The following is a 19,410-nucleotide window of genomic DNA, read 5'->3' on the forward strand; positions in this document are numbered from 1 at the left end:
ATAAATTATTTGTAAAATTTTAAAAGATAAAAAACCTTTATATTATGTATCAAAATCATTAAAAAAAAAATTAATTAATTAATTTTTAAAATTATTAATTAAGTTTCTAATATCTTAATTAATAAAATATACGTCTTAGTTGAATCTATATTTTAAAATTAATATTTACATATACCTTTGAAAGTAAAACAAATAATTATGAAGTAATGGTTTAAAAAGTTATTATAAAGTTTTTAATGATCCAATAATGAACGATAATTTCAGTTTTTAATTTTCATACGTCACATTTGTTGTATTTATAAAATACATGTGGTAAATATCTTAAATAACGAAAAATAGTACATTGTTCATATATTTTAACGTCTAATATGGTTGATAAGTAATATTCTTTTAACGATCCAACCCGATCCGACTTAAACATAGAAGGTTGGGTTGAGAAGTTTATTCGGGTTGGTCGAGTCACGGGTCCAACAAACACAAATTTTGAGTTATTAATAATATATATATATATACACTTTTTGGGCTAGTTAAGTCAAATGGGTCTAGTTGCTAGCCAGCCCAATTAGCATGGCCTGTCGTATGTGGGCTTGGAATAAGGCCCAAGTTTGGGCCCTTTACGATAAAATTAGGCCCATAATTAAAACGGTGTCGTTTAGACCGTGGATTAAAAAAAAAACTTGAAAATAATGTACCAATTGCAATAAATTTCGTAATTTATTTTAAATTAATAAACAAATTTAAAATATGTAAATAAAAAATTAAAAGTTCAAATTAATTTGATTTATGTAGAGTAGATTAATTTTTTATTTTTTTTAAATATCTATTTTGGTCTACTAATTTTCATAATTTCTAATTTAATTATAAATATTAAAAAAGTAACTAAAACAGTATTTTATTTATATTTTTTTTTCATAAATTCATAGTAAATTTATAAAAACATTTTTTAATCTTATAATTAATAATATAATATTTTTAATTAAATTAGGGCTAAAAAATGTAATGAAAATTTGTAGACTAATGGATTACAAAATAATAATAATATGTAAAATTAATGTTTTTTTTTTAATTTTTTTTAATAAAAAATGGTTTATTTTGTAATTTATGACTCCCATTCCCATAAAGCAATAAATAAATAAATAAATAAATAAGGGAGAAAAATGAAAAGCAGAGAGAGGTGAATGGCTCCATTATTTTGATGGGAGATAGAAGAGATTAGCTAATTTTTGTGTGTCTGAAAACCAGAGGAGCTCCCTTCTTTTCTTCTTCTTTCTCCGCCATTATAGACCTTCCTCTCTTCATTGTTATTCTCCCTCAATTCCCTCTCTTTCTTTCTCTCTCTCTCTTCATCAAACTCTTGCAACTGTTCTTGATTCTTCAATCATCGCTCTTTGATTTGCTTTTTCTGCGTTCATCAAACCCTAAATCTTCTTCTTCTTCTTCTTCTTCTTCTTCTTCTTCTAGTTCTTCTGTTTATGCTTTTGTTTTCTGCTCTGTAATGTCTCTGTTGTGTGTTTGTTGCCTTCCTGAACGCTGATTTCAACTTATCATCCTCCCATGTTCTTCCTTGGGAGAACTTGGCTTGACAGGATTCGTGTGGATCTGACATTTCGTCAATGTTTTCTGCAATCTCTACGTTGTTCGTCTTGAATTTGCTTTCGATTCGCTTAAAATCATGGCTGAGGATTAAATTTCACTTCTGGCTCTGATCTTTCCACATTTTCTCTCGAATCGATTCTTCACAATGCTGAAGCAGATCCTCAGTAAGCTTCCTCGGAAATCGTCAGACTCGTCCGATACACCGAGGACGCCTCGGTCTTCGTCGCAACGTTCAAGTCCGAGAAGTAGTTCTACATCCGCTTCTGGCACTGGGTTCTCTAGATCGAACGGTGGAGCTTCTGCCTCTGGCCGGTCCAATGCTACTAAGAAAACTTCTTCCGCGGTGTTCCCTGCGAGTCTTGTGGCTGGAATCGAGCCTTTGGTGCCTTTCAAAGATGTGCCTTCGTCTGAGAAAACGAATCTCTTTGTGAGTAAACTGAGCCTTTGTTGTGTTACCTTTGATTTTACGGATCCCAGTAAGAATTCCATTGAAAAAGGTGTTAAAAGACAAACGTTGATTGAATTAGTGGATTTTGTTGGAGCTGGGACTTTGAAATTCAACGAGCCTGCGATTCATGCGTTATGTAAAATGTGTGCTGTTAATTTGTTTAGAGTTTTTCCACCGAATTATCGGGCTAATATGATCGGTGGTGGTGGTGGTGGTGGTGAAAATGATGACGATGAGCCCACGTTTGATCCTGCTTGGCCTCATTTGCAGCTTGTCTATGATTTGCTGCTTAAGTTTATACATTCTTCATGTGTTGATGCTAAGGTTGCTAAGAAGTATATGGACCATTCGTTTATCTTGAAACTTTTGGAGTTGTTTGATTCGGAGGATCCTAGAGAAAGGGAATGTTTAAAGACGATTCTGCATAGGGTATATGGGAAGTTCATGGTTCATCGGCCGTTCATTCGGAAGTCTATCAACAATATAATTTATCGGTTCGTATCCGAGACCGAACGACACAATGGCATTGCTGAGTTGCTGGAGATATTCGGTAGTATAATCAGCGGGTTTGCTTTACCTCTTAAAGAGGAACACAAGATCTTCTTATGGAGGGTTTTGATTCCTCTGCATAAACCGAAATCTGTAGGTGCCTACTTTCAACAACTTTCGTACTGCATTACGCAGTTTGTCGAGAAGGAACCGAAGCTAGCGAGCGTCGTGGTTAAAGGACTGTTGAAATACTGGCCTATAACGAACAGTCAGAAAGAGGTGATGTTTCTGGGTGAGTTAGAGGAGATTTTGGAAGCTGTTAATATGGTGGAATTTCAGAAAGTTATGGTTCCTTTGTTCTGGCGAGTAGGATGCTGCATCAACAGTTGCCACTTTCAGGTAGTAATCTCCCTAACCATATCTATAATCCGGGATATGTCGCAAAAGTTCGATCACTTTCCATTGGCATTATCACATATCACTACGTTATTGTGAGATTCCACCTCGGTTAGAGAGGGGAACGAAACATTCCTTATAAGGGCGTGGAAACTTCTCCCTAACAAACGTGTTTTGAAACCGTGAGGGTGATACGTAACGGTCCATAGTGCTAGCGGTGGGTTTGGACTGTTACAGTGGTATCAAAGCCAGAAACCGAGTGGTGTGCCAACGAGGACGCTGGCCCCCCAAAGGGGGATGGATTGTGAGATTCCACCTCGGTTGGAGAGGGGAATGAAACATTCCTTATGAGAGTGTGGAAACCTCTCCCTAGTAGACACGTAAAGGACCAAAGCGGATAATATCTGCTATCGGTGGGCTTGAGCTTTTACAGTTATGATTAGAGATAACCCGTTGCTTGACATAAACATTTTGGTTTGGTTGGGTTTGGTTTAGTTGTCTCATTCAGTGGGTTCATCTTTCACCTTAAAGTTTAGTCTTCTTTCAACATCATTGTTGCTGATAATGTTAGATCATCAACTTGCTGTCCTTTTCAGGTAGCTGAAAGATCCCTTTTCTTGTGGAACAACGACCACATCGTGAACTTGATCGCGCACAACCGACACGTGATATTGCCCATCGTACTACCCGCCTTAGAGAGGAATGCACAGAGCCATTGGAACCAAGCAGTAGTGAACCTAACCCACAACGTTAGAAAGATATTCATGGAGATGGACGACGACCTCTTCGTATCCTGCCACGCACACTTCAAGGAGCAAGAAGCAAAGGAAACATCAGCAGCAAACAAACGGAAGCAGGTATGGGAGCAACTCGAGAACGCAGCGAGCAACGTCCAACCAATGGCTGGGAAAACCGCTGTGCTGGTAACTCCTTTAGCATCTTCAATAGCCTGCTAATGAGTCTGTTCCATTGATAAAAACATGAAAATACCAATCCACCACCCCCATGTGTGTTTTCTTAGCTTCTGTTTCCATTTTGGCTGTCTTTTGCAATGGGGATGGGAAAAACAACACCAGAGGGAGGAGGAGGAACATGTTTACTTATTGTAGATTAGAATGGGAATTATGTAATTTTGGTCTCACCCCATCTTTCTAACCATCTTATTTTGGGTCCTGTAATTTTTGTGATGATGTTGGATATCTTAACTCCTACTCTGCAAGTTTATTGCAAGGTTCTTGCAGTCCTTTCTTTCTTCCCTCTCGTCGTCTTAGATCGTGTTAGGAAGTGATTCTGGAATGACTAAAATCGCTCCGTCCCGAACATTTCCAACCCTTACTTTTCGTTCTAATAAATATTCATTCATGACATTTATCATCGACCCCTTTTCGTTCTAATAAATGTTCATTCATGACATTTATCATCGACCCCTTTTCGTTCTAATAAATGTTCATTCATGACATTTATCATCGACCCCCACTTGTAGAAAATAATTATTATCACTATATTTTTAAAATTTTGACTTAAAACTATTGTTCTAAGTTCATTTAATCTAAAGAATTCCACGTGATCGAGTGAAAATATATTTTTTCCTTGTTAAATCTTACCTCGTTTTGAAATGAATATAGATATAAATGGAGAAAACTTGCCCACATGGATGCCGTTCCTATAGAGAGAGGCGCTTTCATATCTTCTTAATTCGAAATGGGCAAATGGATAGGGAGTGGAAAAGTTCCTTTTTTTAGGGTACCCTTGGGAACAGATCCAGTGGAGACGGGGTGGGGCCTGTAGTTCAGAGGATTAGAGCACGTGGCTACGAACCACTGTATCGGAGGGTTCGAATCCCTCCTCACCCACAACCAGCCGAAAAGGAAAATCATGATAGAAAATGATAGATATTTAAAGGCTAGAAACAAGAAGGCAAAAATGTGAAGCATAAAGTGAGGATGGTATTGATGAATTAGTGGAAGTCACGGCAAAAGTAAAAGGCCAAAAAAAAGGAGAGGGAAGTCAATAAATAGGCAAGGCATTCATGGAGGGAGTAAATTCATTGTCTTTTAATGATAATAATAATTAATCATATGATGTTTGGTTGTCCATCACTCAGTTTACTGTGTGTTGTGTCCCCCCAAACAAACAAACAAACAAACAACCAATTTAAGCCTCAGTTTCCCGTTATAAACTACCCATTTCCTTTAATTACAAACCACCACTACCTGATAATACCCACATAAGCCAAACAAAAAAGACACAATTATTTAATTTACCTGTTCTCATCTTTTTTTTTATTTTTTTTTTCATCACGGTTGGTTTGAAGGTGTGTCTAGTTTGGGAAAGGTCTGAAATACCCCTGGATTTAGGAATCTGTCTGGTTTTGGAAAGCTGAGAGAACTGGTATTGTGGGGGTTAAAGTCGCCACGCTTCCAAACTGTCACAACAAACAAGATTTGTAAGACAAGCCCCCACGTGATAATTAAAGTATGGTCTGGTCTGCTCTCAATTGCCATTTCTTTTTCTTGGGTAAGGGTATAAAATTATATGGAATTGCAATTCAATTTCAAATCCATTTCTTCCCCTCCTTTTCTCCTTCCATTTTTTTTTTTAAATTAAGTTAAAAAATATCCTTACCGCTAATATATGAACATTAATAATGAAATGATAAATTAAAAAATTATTTTTGAAACCCTCTAAGATTATTTTTGAAATAATTTACTACAACTTTTTATAAAAAAAAAATAATAATAAAAAAACCTAAATATATTTTAGATTTTGTTTAGTATTATTAAACCTTTTAAAAATTTAAACATATTTTATCAACATGGTACAAAATTTAAAAATATTTTAAGGATGTCTTGCACATATTTTTTTAAATGTCCGACAAATCTGCCTTCTTTATGTTTTTTTTGGCCTCAATCCCGATGATGGTGGGAACTGAGAAGGGAAGTTCTAGACAGTAGGCACTAGTTTCTAGGCATCCTATTTAATCATACTTAAAAAAAAATGTTATAAACAATGAAATAGATGTAGATCCAACAATAATCAAAGCTCTTACTTTTTCATTTTTGGGTTCCTTTTCCAATAATCTTTTCTATAAATCCATCGTTTCTTTTAATTATTATTTCCCGCTTATGAACATTCAAATAGTTTCTTTTAAAAATTTTCAAAATTTGGCTTGGATTTCAAGAACATGTATGAAATAAAAATGGTATTTATAAGCTTAATTGGGAAAAGATGGGAGATCTAACCTTGTGTTGTCTGTACTTGTGAAAGATGGCGTTAAAAGGGCAAGTTGAGGAGTTCAATCTTAGATGTTCCAAGGCAAGTACTGGAGCTTTTAGCTGGGAGACACTGTAATTTGTATACTGTTCTAGACTTGGATTCTGCAAGTTGAAGAAATTGCATGAAAAAACGTTACATTTTCATAGTATAATTGAATGAATTATTGAACATTGTGTGTAACATTGGGACCCCAAAGAAGGGGAAAGAGAGAATAAGTGACAAAAGAGAACAGTAAAGGAAAACGGACCCATGGGTGATTTGGTTGATTCAGAATCCATTTGGCTAAGAACACCACAGATGCAGCCACTGCTGATGGCAGAAACTTCAGAAAGCTGTACTCGCCAAGAGTCAATTCTGCTAGATAATTCGTCAAATGCTCGAACTCGTTGTGAGGTTCCTGATAAAAGAGTCAGTTTTGGACTGAGTTAGCCTGGTATAGATAAGATCAAGATTCAAAACAACTTAAGGGTCATTGGATAATGTTCGTATGTAACGGCTCAAGCCCACTACTAGTAGATATTGTCCTCTTTGGGTTTTCCCTTTTGGGCTTCCCTCAAGGTTTTTAAAATGCGTCTGATAGGAAAAAGTTTCCATACACTTATAAAGGGTGTTTCGTTCTCCTCTCCAACCAAGGTGGGATTCCCACAATCCACCTCCCTTTGAGGCCTAACGTCCACACTGACACTCGTTCCTTTCTTCAATTAATGTGGGGCCCCCACTAAATCCAACCCCTTCGAGGCCCAACGTCCTTACTAGCACACCGCCTCATGTCTACCCCCTTCGGAGAACAGCCTCCTCGCTGACACATTGCTCGGTGTCTGGCTCTAATACCATTTGTAACGGCCCAAGTCCACCACTAGCAGATATTGTCCTCTTTGGGCTTTCCCTTTCGAGGTTCCCCTCAAGGTTTTTAAAATGTGTCTGCTAGGGAAAGGTTTCCACACCCTTATAAAAGGTGTTTCGTTCTCTTCTCCTCTCCAACCAATGTGAGATTCTCACATCATATTTCTCGTTTTTCAAAAATGGTAAGAATTTCAAAAACAGAACTAAGTTCTATCATATTTCTCAACCCAAATACCTTGCAAGAAGCCGGTGCTACCTGCACAAATCTCCTGCAAAGATGTGTGTATTAGAACGACAGTATTATATGGAATGTTGACAGAGAGGGGGAGAGAGAGAGAGAGCTTATGGTAGCAAGAACCTGAGAAATGTTTTTGTAGTGGGAACAGAGAGCTGAAAGTTGAGCAAGTTCAGTACTTCACCCTCCATTTTTAGTACCTGTCACATGATATAATCGAGTAGGTGTCAACAACACACACTTGATCTACATGAACACAAAGAGAAAATACAAGAACACAAGTGAGGCAAGGTAACTACATGGCACATATGCATTGGGCATGCTTCAGAAAGGGTCATCAAATATTGGTTAGAAACAGGGAATTGTGGTTCTTTATTATTTATTTTTTGGGTTAACGGAGGGCGGCTTTTGCTAAAACTCGAGCAATTTCTTGAAAACTTGCTTCCGGTATGAAACTTTGAGTATTTAGAGATGCTTTTGTTATTCCCAATAATACGGCTCGGTAACAGATTGCTTCTTCCAAAGCACGCCCTGTTCGTTCCACTCGCAACAATCCAATGAGTTTTCCACTTTTGATGTTATTTGATGAACACTAATTTCGATATATCTATTATGAATCTCCATCCTCTGGAACCAATAAACCTTTTGGATCTTAAGCTATCTGGAAAAGTATGTTATTTCTCTAACTATTTTTCCAAGTTTAGCATCATGTCTTTTAGGGCTCTTTGGGGTCACATGCTATATGGGACAACAAGATTGCATATCCATAACCTTTTTCTTAAGAATCGTGTCCGTGTATATCCAGGTCTAATTGACCTAAGCATGAGGAGGACAAGACAAGATTTGGCTTACAAGGAAACCACTAATGATATATATAAAGTATATGAAGAGTTGTGTCACAAATTTGGCATATTATAAAAGGAAAGCAGGTGAGCTATCAATGTCAAATAGGGAAGCCAATTGACCAGGAGCCTACCTCTCCTCTCGTATAGGTGTTGTCCGTGATGCAGCAAAACTCTTCCACAAATGGTGCACATACTTCTTCATATTTACTTCAAGCACCAGAAAGCAAACACATCACGGGTTGCACACTAATTCATAGATGTATGGTCTTATCATTTCAATAATTTCATCGGAGAAAAATTTGAACAGAAATTTGCATTAAAAGATAAGTAAATAGGGGGATAGTTGCAAGAGGACAAGCAGATAGAAAGAAAGTTGGAGGCAAATACGTGTGAAGATGAAATCACAATGTTCCAGAGAGATCCCAAAATATTGAAAAAATAGCAAACAGAACATACAATTAAAAATTGACTAGCAATCAAAGCATGGCTTTAATACTTCAAAACATTTGATTTGCTAATATTGAACATTAGATTCCAGTGTTAAAAGATCATGTAGAGGTACAAGCCTTCACAACATAAAACTTTGTTTCAAGTCTTGAGAGTTTAAAGTTTTTTCCACCATCATTTAATACTAGGAGTTCATATGTAACGGCCCAAGCTCACCGCTAGCAAATATTGTCCTTTTGGATTTTCCCTTCGGGTTTTCCCTCAAGGTTTTTAAAACGCGCCTGCTAGGGAGAGGTTTCTACACCCTTATAAAGAATGTTTCGTTCTCTTCTCCAACCGATGTGGGATCTCACATTATAAGCACTTTTCTTTACCGTTTGGGCTAGTAGCCCAACCAACAGTAACTGAGTTCAAAACTATTTATTCAGCATAGATCTTGCTAGTCAAAATATTTCATGTGAAAGCACTTTTGTGTTTAATATCATGAAATTAGTCCACGAGATTTAGAACTTACGAGGCGATTAACATGCAACTGACACCAAGGAGTTGTAATCTATGCCTTTCGATGCAACTTTGAGAGAGAAATCGATCGATGAGATTCACGGTGAGGTAAAGTGTGTCAGAGACGAGTTTATATTCTTCAGAAACCTGAAATAGAGTTCGGCCTACTTAGAATTTCAGATAAAGTGAGCTCTAACATAATTGTGTTCTTATAAAACTTCGTGGTGTTCCTGATATGTTATGAAACAAGAAACTATGCATATATTTCAACCATAAAAATGAACAAAATTCAATTTGTTTTTCAAAGGTTATGAGTTACTACTAACCTCAACTAACCAATCAATTAGAATCCCTCGCATGATTGGAGTGATATATTTCTGTAACTTTTCCATATAATTAGTAGAAGGCCTTTGATCAAGCTGAAGATTAAGACACAATAATTTAGCATATGTCATAGCCATAGAGAAGAAAAAAATGCTAAAAAAAAAACTCTTTGAGAACTTGATAAAATTTTAACCATTCCAACACAAACCTCTATTACACGATTGATATCATATATGTTATGGGCATATAGTGTGCATGCTTGAGGATCTTCTGAGATTGAAACAGCATCCGATGTACCGAGATGGTTTAGTTTATCACAAACTCGAGCCTCATCTGCAAATATTAGTAATAATAAACAAAATGTTGGATAAATAATATGGATTCAACTTTGTATATCCTTTTTCTTTTGATGCTGAAGAAAAATGTCTTTCAAGAAGTGAATGAACATTTTGGAAGATCAAAAAGTCTAAAAAAGAAAAAAAACTAAGACATCAACGTCAAACATCTCTTTAATAATGAAGCTTCTAAAATCAATGTAATTTAAAACAGTTAACGTTCTTTAAGAAGAACAAGTACTTAAGCTGCACTTCTTGAAGTATCAAGTCTTCTGAAGTAATTTCCTCGAACTCATTAACTTTCAGTCAATGACGAAGCAGCTGAAAGTCATTGACTTCATGGAAACGTCATGATGATGAAAAAGTATGAATTAGCATTTAAACCTTTCATTTGGTGGTCTTTTAATCCCGAAGACTTGGGAAACGCAACATTTGTGCATCCTATGACAGTCTGAAACTTGTTCTTCTGTGCTGTCTCTTTTTTGTCTGGCCTCATCATTGGAAAGGTAACTTGTGATTCAGCCGTCCTTTTAATGGGTAAATCTTCAAGTGATTCGATCTGTATGACCTCATGTACCTGTAAATTTCCACAGAAACAATAAATCTCGTACTTATGTTCATAATTGATAGGCCTAAGTTAGGCACACTTCCCCCCCTTTTTTCGGCTACATGTTTGAAAGAAAAACTAAAGGAATATAGGTGCTTTTATGAATTTAAAATTCAAGCATCATGATGCAGTTCAAAATTTAAAATATGAAAAATTTGCACCTGAATTTTTGAAGCATGCAAGCAACCCAGATTATTGCTCTCACAGGACATGTTAGTAACATCCTTGAGCACTGCTCTTCTTTTGCGCCGAAGGCCAATAGTGATAGTTGTAGGAGCATTGCTTCCATCCAGTTGTGCTCGTTCAGAGTTTTCGGCATGACCGCGTTTGCGCAGTTTTTTGAGTGAAACTTGTAACGAGGGTGAAGTAGCTTCCAGTCTTCTCAAGGAATTAGACTGGGAGCGTGTGATTCGGACAGCAAACTTAAGTTCTTTCATCATATTCAATAGATCTTTTGTGTGTGGACGAGCAAATGCATGGCTATAACTTCAACAACCTGCAGTTGTAACATTATATTAATGTTCATGAAAGCACAGACCAACGCATTTAAACTGGCATAGATGATTTTGATAGTCACTTGAAATGAAGAATGAGGAATTTTGCTCAGATATGCGCATGTAGATACAGAACCACATTACATCAGTTCATGTGCTATTGAACAAAACCAAAGTAATTTGCACTTCTATACATCATTCTTGTCTCAAAGAGCATCCAGAAAACCCCTTGCTAAATGTAATGAAAAATCAATTCCATTTTTTCCCTTGCTATCTAAACCTCACCGATTGGCTCTGCTATGTAAGCGATTTCATTCGCATTATCTGCCATAAAACTGCAAGGATCCTATACCATAAATGGAATCAATATTCCGGCCAATTAGAGCTCACCACCATCGCCTGACTTTATTTCTTTGAGCAATAGTCCTATAATAGCAGGGAGTAACCAATGCACACACAAAAACAGCAAAGCTAATTGCAGCATTTCTGGAAAATTCATGCTAATCGAATAGTAATTCGCATGCACAGACATTAATTTCGATTACGAGTCATCCGCGCACACAGAAAATCTTGAGAGTTCACAAAACAGGAAAACTTTGAAATCAAGCAATCGCAAATGTAAGACAATGCCGCATATCGCAGAACTCAAAATAAATCAAAACGAAGCTTCCATGAATCTACAACATACCGCACAATTAATCCACACGCATGCGCCAGAACGGACGGAGTTAAACCGCAACTAAGCTTACAGCATGACAGAGAGTTCCATTCCGAAAACTTCTTCGATCACATAACTTCGAGTGCATATAGGTGAAGTGAAGCGACGGCCATAGTCGACGGAGCTAGCATCGGAGCAACATGGCAGAGGAGCGTCAACGGGGAAGAGGAGCGGGGAGAAGGAGCGGGAAGGAAGCGGATTTTTTTGAACTCGACACTTACCGAACAGACATATAAATATCATTTGAGTTAATGGGATGGTGACAATATAACCATAATTTATTAATTTATTGTCACTATTGGATTACACGCAACGAACAAAAAATGTGCATGATTTATAATTTGTTATATTATAAGAGATTTATTTCTATTATTTAAAATTATAATTTTTTTTTTTTTTTTTTTTTTTTTTTTTGTGAGATTCATAATTAGCATCTTGTCATAATTATTATTAAATTATATTTTTAAAGATGTAATCAATTTTTTAAAATAAAAAAATTTAAAAACTAAACTAAATGTAAATTATTTTAAAAATGTATAGAATTTGAATTTCTATGAGTGTCGTGGTTCGAGTGTAGACGTTTAGATGATGAAGTACTCATGCCTCTCCTCTTCTAGGGGCTCGAATTATTGACCTGTTACGAGACATTACCTCTTTCTCGTAGAATTTTAAGATGTTCTCTTGCGCACGAGCTCATAAGCTTCAGTTTTGAATGACGTAGTAATTTGAACTTGAATTTGATTGACGGGTCTCAACCATTTAAGTATCAACTTCACTGTATATATTCTTGAATTGTCTATCTCGACACCGACACTTTGAGTCCAATTAGAGTGAAGTTTTAGACACTTTGCCCTCAGCGCACCTTCTATAAGGCGGGAGAATAAATTATTAATAATAAACGTGCGGTGAATAGTAAATTATTACTTCAAAAATATAATATGATTAAGAAGAGGGAAGACACTTAGAATATTTGTAGGGAAAAAAACATAATAATAATAAATAAATAATAAATAAATAAAAAGAATATCTAATTTTAAATTTTTAAAATTTTAAAATGATTATTCACGTGCTACCCTATATCCTTAAAGCACTAAAACTCAAAAAGTCAAATTCAAATTTAGGCTATTAAAGAGACTATACAATGGACCCTTCTATTTCTAATTTGGAAGTATATGCTAAGAAAAAAACTTACAAATTTAACCCTTTTCTCATTTTTCATTTTTAGATTTTTAATTTAAAAGAATTAAATTTTAAATATTATCTTCACATGGGTCGATGTTTTTTTTCCAAAATTCAAACAAAATTTAGTCCTTAAATTTTAAGGTTGTCCTTTGCGTCTTTAAATTACAAAAAGTAGATCTCTAAACCTTAAAATATTTCAACATATCTCGAAATTTTAATTTTATACCTAATTCAAGATCTATTAAACATAAAGTCGAAAGACCCATCAAATACAGTTCAAAAACTTACTTCAAATTTGTGAAATTCGAACATCTAGCTTTTCGATAGAAAATTTTAATTTTATACCTCATTCAAGATCTATTAGACATAAAATCGAGAGACCCATCTGACGCAGCTCAAAAACCTACTTCAAATTTGTGAAATTCAAACACCTAATTTTTCGATCGAAAATTTTAAATTTTATACCTAATTCAAGATCTATTGACATAAAATCGAGAGACCCATCAGACACAACTCAAAAACCTACTTCAAATTTGTGAAATTCGAACATCTAATTTTTTGATCGAAAATTTTAATTTTATACCTAATTCAAAATATGTTAGACATAAAGTCGAGAGACCCATCAGACACAGCACAAAAACCTACTTTAAATTTGTGAAATTCGAACATCTAATTTTTCGATCGAAAATTTTAATTTTATACCTAATTCAAGATCTGTTAGACATAAAGTCGAGAGACCCATCAGACACAGCACAAAAACCTACTTTAAATTTGTGAAATTCGAATGTCTAATTTTTCGATCGAAAATTTTAATTTTATACCTAATTCAAGATCTGTTAGACATAAAGTCGAGAGACCCATCAGACACAGCTCAAAAACCTACTCCAAACTTGAGAAATTTGAACATCTAACCTTTCGATCGAAGGTGGTCTTCACTAATTGAGTTATATTCAAGTTGGCCAAAGTTTAAGAACGTCAGACCAGGTCGAAAAGTATAGGGAGTAGTAATTAAAAGTAACCTAAACTTTTGAATAACTAGAGCCAAATGTGTAAAAAAAAATATTGCATTTATAGATAGGGATGGTCCCAAAGGGAAGAGGTGTGGTGGAGGGCATCCAAAATTGCAATCCATTTGAAAAGTAAGAGAGATTTTCAAACACTGATATTATTACCTGATTCGGAGGAGCCTAGAAGACAACAAGCTCCGCTCCATTGCTATCATTTTTTTTCTCCTTTTCCCGCCCTAAAGCTTTTAGCACTCTGCAGCATTGTCAACTTAGAACATGGGCGCCTAATAATGCATAGCTAAACCACAGAAAGAAAGAGATTAGGCAACAAATACTAATTAGACACGTTCCTTATGAAGGTGAAATCCCACATCGATTGGAGCGGGGAACGAAGCATTCCTTATGAAGGTGTGCAAACATCTCCCTAATAAACACATTCTAAAACTATGATGCCGACGACTATATATAACGAGTCAAAACGGACAATATCTGCTAGCAGTTGGATTGGACTGTTACGATTAATTTTTCTAAAAATGGAATATGTCAAGAATTCATGAGACGTAGAATTGAAAGTGGAAGATGTATTAGACATTTCTAAAGTCTACGAACCTATTAGAGACCAAGTAGATATAAATCTAAAAGTTCAGAAACTAAACTTATAACTATATCACACATTAATATATAAGTATAGATCAACATAAAAAGAGAGAAATTAAAATCTTTAACCTCGTATAAGCTAACGAAAAAGTGTCTAAAAGATGAAATTAAAATTCTACATGGCTCCAATTTAAACTTTTAAACCTAAAAAGAAAAAAAAAAGGCAAAACAAAGGTAGTAATTTAAACTAAAGGTGACTTTTTCTTGTATATAAGTTATTCATTCTTTTAAAAGGGCCAATTTGGTGGCAAGGAGAATCTGTAAACATGTAAACTTTAATGACAATATAAAAAGACTTTTCTTTTTGGCCTTTTCTTCACCTTTTCCTCTCTTCTATGCTCTAATCTATCTCCATAAAGTAAAAAAAAACAACTAATTTTTGACCAATTCCTTGGTGCTAGTGAATTGTGCAGCTACTTTAATCCAAATAGCATCAATTTGTAAGCCAATTGGCCACACCTGCGCATTAATCCAAAACCAGATTCATGAATCTTCAACTTTTTCTTCCCTTCACAATCCTATGACATAAATGAGGTTCTAAGAGTGTGGGAATAAACAATCCATGCGCCAGTATTAACACTAATAAAAGACTGAATCTCTGTTTTCCAGCTAAGTTTCTTAAAATATACAATTTCAACTTACATATAATGGTGGTAAAGCAGAGTCAAGTGTGTGGAAGGGCTAATATTTGAGTGTCGAGCCATAAATTTGTTATACCTCTCGACTTTGCCACAAACCACAGCATTAGATGCAACTCTAAATCACTTCTTCCATTGTGGCAACCTTTGGACCACAACCTGTAACCAATGGTCCACCTAAATTAATGCGGGCGCAGTAACGATGGAGAAAGGACAAAGCGAAAAAGGAGGAGAAATGTAATTTTCGCTATGAGATTCAAAATATTTGGATTCTATAAGTTATTGTCTAAGTTTTGTTTGATAACCCTTTAATTTTGATAATTATTTTGTTTTGTTCTTGACAATTAAGTTTATAAATACTATTTTTGTCACAAGGGTAAATTATCTCTAAACTCCTCATACTTCAACAATTTTTCTAAAATTTTCCTGTTTAAATGTTTAGCAAAATCATACCAAAATTTGAAAATTAAAAGAAATGGTTTTAAAAAACTTAATTTTTTTTTTAAATATTGACTTGTTGTTTTTATAGAAGAAAAACTTGGAAGAAAATATTTGTTTTCAAAAGTATAAAACTAAAAACATGATATTATCAAACGAGGTTCTAGTTTTTGGTTTTTGAAAATTATACACATTAAAACTTATTTCTTCTTTTAAATTTGACTAACATATCAAACTTTTCTTAAACAAAGGTGAAAAACATAGTAAAAGTGTAAAGAAACAAGCACAATTTTCAAAAACAAAAAATTAAACCGGTTAAAATGAGAAAATTATATATAAAATTGAAGTTAAAATTTTATCCCTTCATACTAAAATTGGCCTCGTCATGCGCCAGAAAGCTTGTCTTTCAGCAAAAGGCAATCTAATCATGTTGAGGAAATTTATGGCTATGATGGATCTTATATATTCAATGCAATGATAGAGGTATTGTCCTAAAGATTTGAACAGAGAAGCAAATAGGCACCAAGATGATGAGTTCTTGAAAGTACCTTGCCAGAGTTCTCTTTATTGCCAACAATTGTCTGACAAGCAAGCCTCCAACTTTCGGGTTTCTGAATTATCACAACTGATTAATATTAACAAATTATGAATGATAAACTTGTAGAAAACACGAAAAAAAATCAGGCTCTCGGCACCATTTCAGAAAGTTCAAGTTAATTAATTGAATTGTCCTAAAAATTCGTTTATACTTGCTTACGTGAACTAGGATTTTGTTTGGCCCAACAAGGCTCAACAAGTAGGCAGTAGACTTTAGAACAGTAAAGAAACAGTGATGTAGTTAGATCATGCAGTTTCGGGGATAAAATGTTTTCTTATTGTACCTTTAAACAGTGATGTAGAGAAAAAAGTCTATATTGGGAACTAATTCAGAGCTAATAGGCAACATAACATGGAAAGTACCATGGCGAGTCAAAAAGGTTTTTAAGAAAAACTTTAAACATGGTTCCCGTAAAACCCTTAGGGGTTGCCGGGTATTGACATTGAATCCATATCTGCTCAAATACAAAAACCACAGAGGCTGAGAAGGAGAAATTTAAGTCTTATCAATTATTATCTTGCTTACCTTCTTCAAATAACGAAGTTCAGTATTTGTTCTCTCATTCAATAGATCTTTCCCATCAATTATCTGCACAAGAAGATTAGAGACCTTCATCAGAAATCCAGTTCTTTGGATTAAAAAAACAAGGTTAAAGGACATGTTTGGCTCCATCAATTTAGTCTATGAACTATTGTAGGTAACGATTTAGTCTATATACTTTCAAATGTGCAACAATTTAGTCATTGAACTTTAATATGAAAGAATTTAGTCTCTATAACAAAAACTATTGTTCAAATATAGTGAGATTCTTTTTTTGCATATATAGATTGATAAACTGATTAGGGACCAAATACGATTATAAACTACCAGAAACAGATGGTTGCATGATAAAAATAGATACTTCATCTTGTCAAAATCTTTGATTGTTATAGCTTTTAAAGTATATAGACCAACTTGTTATCTATCGCCGACTAATTTATACAAATTTGAACATGTAAAGACTAACCCATTACATATTAAAGTTTTGAGACTAAATTAAAATGGATGGACAAAAAAATATTTCTTAACCTAAAAAACCGCACAAATATGTCCTCTGCTTTAGATTTTCCTGTGCCTATAATCATGCTCAACAAGACATGTGATGGCAGTAAGGGGGAAAAAAATTAACTATTCATGAAGTGTATGATGAAACCAAAAAACGGCACCAAGAAATTTTCATCAAGATTGTGCCACACTGTTATTTCGTACAATGAGATTATTTAGCGTGTCTTTTCCCACATCACAAAATCCAGTTTTTTAGCCTGGGAGTGATCTTTCTACTCTCCAAATTTCTAACCATTTACAACATTGGCACCATGTGTTCTACTTTTCTTGTTCTGTTTATTAGAGGCAGTGTCATTTTATGTACTTCATCAGTTGGGTAGCAGAAAAAACAAGTCTCAAAGCAAAATTACTAGAGCTTTTAACTACAAGGAAATGCCACAAAACTACCTCGACAATACAGGTCCCGCAGCTTCCGCCACCACCACAGTTCATCAATTTCCCCTAACAACATTTGGAGCATTTCAGTGACACGTTATGCGAGAAAACACACGCGTAAATGATCAACTAATTACAACGTTGAGATTGTGGAAGTTGATAAACTATGGTGAAGTTAACAATTTGTTAATTATTTGATACTTTTCTTACCTTGCGGATCGAAAATTTGCACAATGTCCAACCAGTAGTTATCAATATTAAATAGGAAGGAAATGAAATTACATGAATTTAGACTAAGGGCATTTTGCTCTAATTCCATGTTAAGTCACCATTTCAAAAACAATAAAGTATTATCGGTCCCAAGGTTGGGGAGGAAAACAAAACATTCTTTATAAGGGTGTGGAAATCTCTCTAGCATACGCGTTTTAAGAACCTTGAGGGGAAGTCTAAAAGGGAAAGGCTAAAGAGGACAATATCTACTAGCGGTGGGCTTGAGTTGTTACAAATGGTATTAGAGCTAGACACCGGGTGATGTGCTAGCAAGGAGGCTGAGCCCCGAAAGGGAGGTGGACACGAGGCGGTGTGCCAATAAGGATGCTGGGCCTCAAAGGGGGTGCATTGGGGGGTCCCACATCGATTGAAGAAGGGAACGAGTGCCAGCGAGGACGCTGGGCCTCGAAGGGGGGTGGATTGTGAGATCCCACATCGGTTGGGGAGAAAAACGAAGCATTTTTTATAAGGGTGCGGAAACCTCTCTCTAGCATACACATTTTAAAAACCTTGAAGGGAAGTTTTAAAAATCTTGAGGGGAAACGAAAAGTGAAAGTCTAAAGAGGACAATATCTACTAGTAGTGGGCTTGGGCTTGGGCAGTTACAACATATATAATATATATTTCAAAGTGATCACTTCAGTCTTTTGGTCTTACAGGATTAAACTATGAAAACTTTATCGAAATTGTTGAGAATAAAGGCTGAATTGTAAAGACCAGAGTTTATACCATGGTTCTACAGAGACATGATGATCAGACAAAGTAAGGCATTATTCTAAATATGGAATTCAGTAATAGCAGCTCAAATTTAGTTGCAGGTTTCAAGGAACAGTCATCGTGTTATCCAATACCGTCGGAGACAAACTCCATGATCATTGCATATCGTTCTTCCCTTCACATTACTCAAGCATTACTAGAAGTTGAGATCCATAATATTTGTTGTGATGGCTAATTTTCGCAGTGTTAGGGCAGCATATAAATCGGTTCAATAATAGTCACAATTCATAACACACTCCGTATCGTGCAGAAATTAAAACTTACATAGGGGGCGTACAACTCGATCTTGTTATCCAGCATTATATTCCTCAGAAGCTTCTCGCCGCTTATCGCCTTGGCCGTGTCCACCGGAAGCGATCCGTCGCTTCCCGGCTTCGGCTGTTTGCACCAGAGAACCACAAACATCAAACAGTCACACAATCCAACAAAATCAACGGAACTAAACTCAAATTACCAATAACAAAGTCTTCACGCGTAGTTACCCCAAGAAATTCAAGCTCGATTTCAGGCTTCTCAGGCGGACTCGATGTCAATGGCTCCGAAGAATTTGAAGCAACCGAGAGCCGGAGCGTCGGTTTCCGATTAGGGAAATTTCCGATGAAGCATCGACGATTCGCACTACCGGAGGGGAATTCCACCGGCCGGAGGGGCAACAAGGTTGTGGTGACGTTCAGGGATGCCATAGCATTATCCTCCTCCTTCAGCTCGACCAGTCGGAAGTTCTGAGTCATTCATCATTTACCTCCGTTTCTTTTCTTTCCCTCCGTTCGTTCGTTAATTCACCGCCGCGAGTTTTAAGGGGTAATTTCG

General features: G+C 35.6%; 3 protein-coding genes across 7 annotated transcripts; 1 reads left to right on the top strand and 2 right to left on the bottom strand.

Moving 5' to 3' along the window:
- The first annotated feature begins 1,163 nt into the window (after window positions 1-1,163).
- On the top strand, window positions 1,164-4,159 carry LOC111798906 (serine/threonine protein phosphatase 2A 57 kDa regulatory subunit B' kappa isoform). The gene is made up of 2 exons (XM_023682254.2): window positions 1,164-2,932; window positions 3,526-4,159. The coding sequence occupies exons 1-2, from the start codon at window positions 1,742-1,744 to the stop codon at window positions 3,883-3,885; spliced, it is 1,551 nt and encodes a 516-aa protein (XP_023538022.2). The 5' UTR covers window positions 1,164-1,741; the 3' UTR covers window positions 3,886-4,159.
- Window positions 4,160-4,944: 785 nt separating this feature from the next.
- LOC111799234 (cyclin-A2-1) lies at window positions 4,945-13,994 on the bottom strand. Of its 2 annotated transcripts, none has more exons than XM_023682696.2 (12): window positions 13,909-13,994; window positions 10,504-10,838; window positions 10,120-10,312; window positions 9,609-9,733; window positions 9,403-9,495; window positions 9,090-9,223; window positions 8,260-8,335; window positions 7,407-7,483; window positions 7,284-7,317; window positions 6,453-6,602; window positions 6,172-6,306; window positions 4,945-5,354 (listed from the first exon to the last, which is right to left on the bottom strand). In XM_023682696.2, exons 2-12 carry the CDS (start codon window positions 10,780-10,782, stop codon window positions 5,283-5,285), a joined length of 1,368 nt encoding a protein of 455 aa, XP_023538464.2. In that variant the 5' UTR covers window positions 10,783-10,838; window positions 13,909-13,994; the 3' UTR covers window positions 4,945-5,282. The 2 variants fall into 2 exon arrangements, with proteins under 2 accessions (XP_023538464.2, XP_023538462.2); XM_023682694.2 differs by lacking the exon at window positions 13,909-13,994 and adding an exon at window positions 11,525-11,888.
- LOC111799235 (2Fe-2S ferredoxin-like superfamily protein) lies at window positions 13,783-19,358 on the bottom strand. 4 transcript variants are annotated; one of them, XM_023682699.2, is made up of 7 exons: window positions 19,083-19,358; window positions 18,865-18,978; window positions 17,566-17,619; window positions 16,600-16,662; window positions 16,025-16,087; window positions 15,118-15,197; window positions 13,783-13,996 (listed from the first exon to the last, which is right to left on the bottom strand). In XM_023682699.2, exons 1-6 carry the CDS (start codon window positions 19,329-19,331, stop codon window positions 15,162-15,164), a joined length of 579 nt encoding a protein of 192 aa, XP_023538467.2. In that variant the 5' UTR covers window positions 19,332-19,358; the 3' UTR covers window positions 13,783-13,996; window positions 15,118-15,161. The 4 variants fall into 4 exon arrangements, with proteins under 4 accessions (XP_023538467.2, XP_023538466.2, XP_023538468.2 ...); XM_023682698.2 differs by having other exon boundaries at window positions 13,783-14,041; XM_023682700.2 differs by lacking the exon at window positions 13,783-13,996 and adding an exon at window positions 14,660-14,859.
- Window positions 19,359-19,410: the final 52 nt, after the last annotated feature.

The sequence above is a fragment of the Cucurbita pepo genome, chromosome 7 (assembly GCF_057944985.1).
Source record: "Cucurbita pepo subsp. pepo isolate OVF chromosome 7, ASM5794498v1, whole genome shotgun sequence".
Lineage (NCBI taxonomy): Eukaryota > Viridiplantae > Streptophyta > Magnoliopsida > Cucurbitales > Cucurbitaceae > Cucurbita > Cucurbita pepo.

Coding starts and splice junctions, on each gene's coding strand:
- LOC111798906 (XM_023682254.2), top strand. CDS start 1,742: ATGCTGAAGCAGATCCTCAGTAAGCTTCCTCGGAAATCGTCAGACTCG. Junction 2,933..3,525: donor TCAACAGTTGCCACTTTCAG/GTAGTAATCTCC, acceptor TGTCCTTTTCAG/GTAGCTGAAAGATCCCTTTT.
- LOC111799235 (XM_023682699.2), bottom strand. CDS start 19,331: ATGACTCAGAACTTCCGACTGGTCGAGCTGAAGGAGGAGGATAATGCT. Junction 16,088..16,599: donor AACTTCGTTATTTGAAGAAG/GTAAGCAAGATA, acceptor GTGATAATTCAG/AAACCCGAAAGTTGGAGGCT. Junction 15,198..16,024: donor ATAAAGAGAACTCTGGCAAG/GTACTTTCAAGA, acceptor CATTGGTTACAG/GTTGTGGTCCAAAGGTTGCC.
- LOC111799234 (XM_023682696.2), bottom strand. CDS start 10,782: ATGATGAAAGAACTTAAGTTTGCTGTCCGAATCACACGCTCCCAGTCT. Junction 9,224..9,402: donor TAATTGATTGGTTAGTTGAG/GTTAGTAGTAAC, acceptor ACTCTATTTCAG/GTTTCTGAAGAATATAAACT. Junction 7,484..8,259: donor ACACCTATACGAGAGGAGAG/GTAGGCTCCTGG, acceptor ATCATGTGACAG/GTACTAAAAATGGAGGGTGA.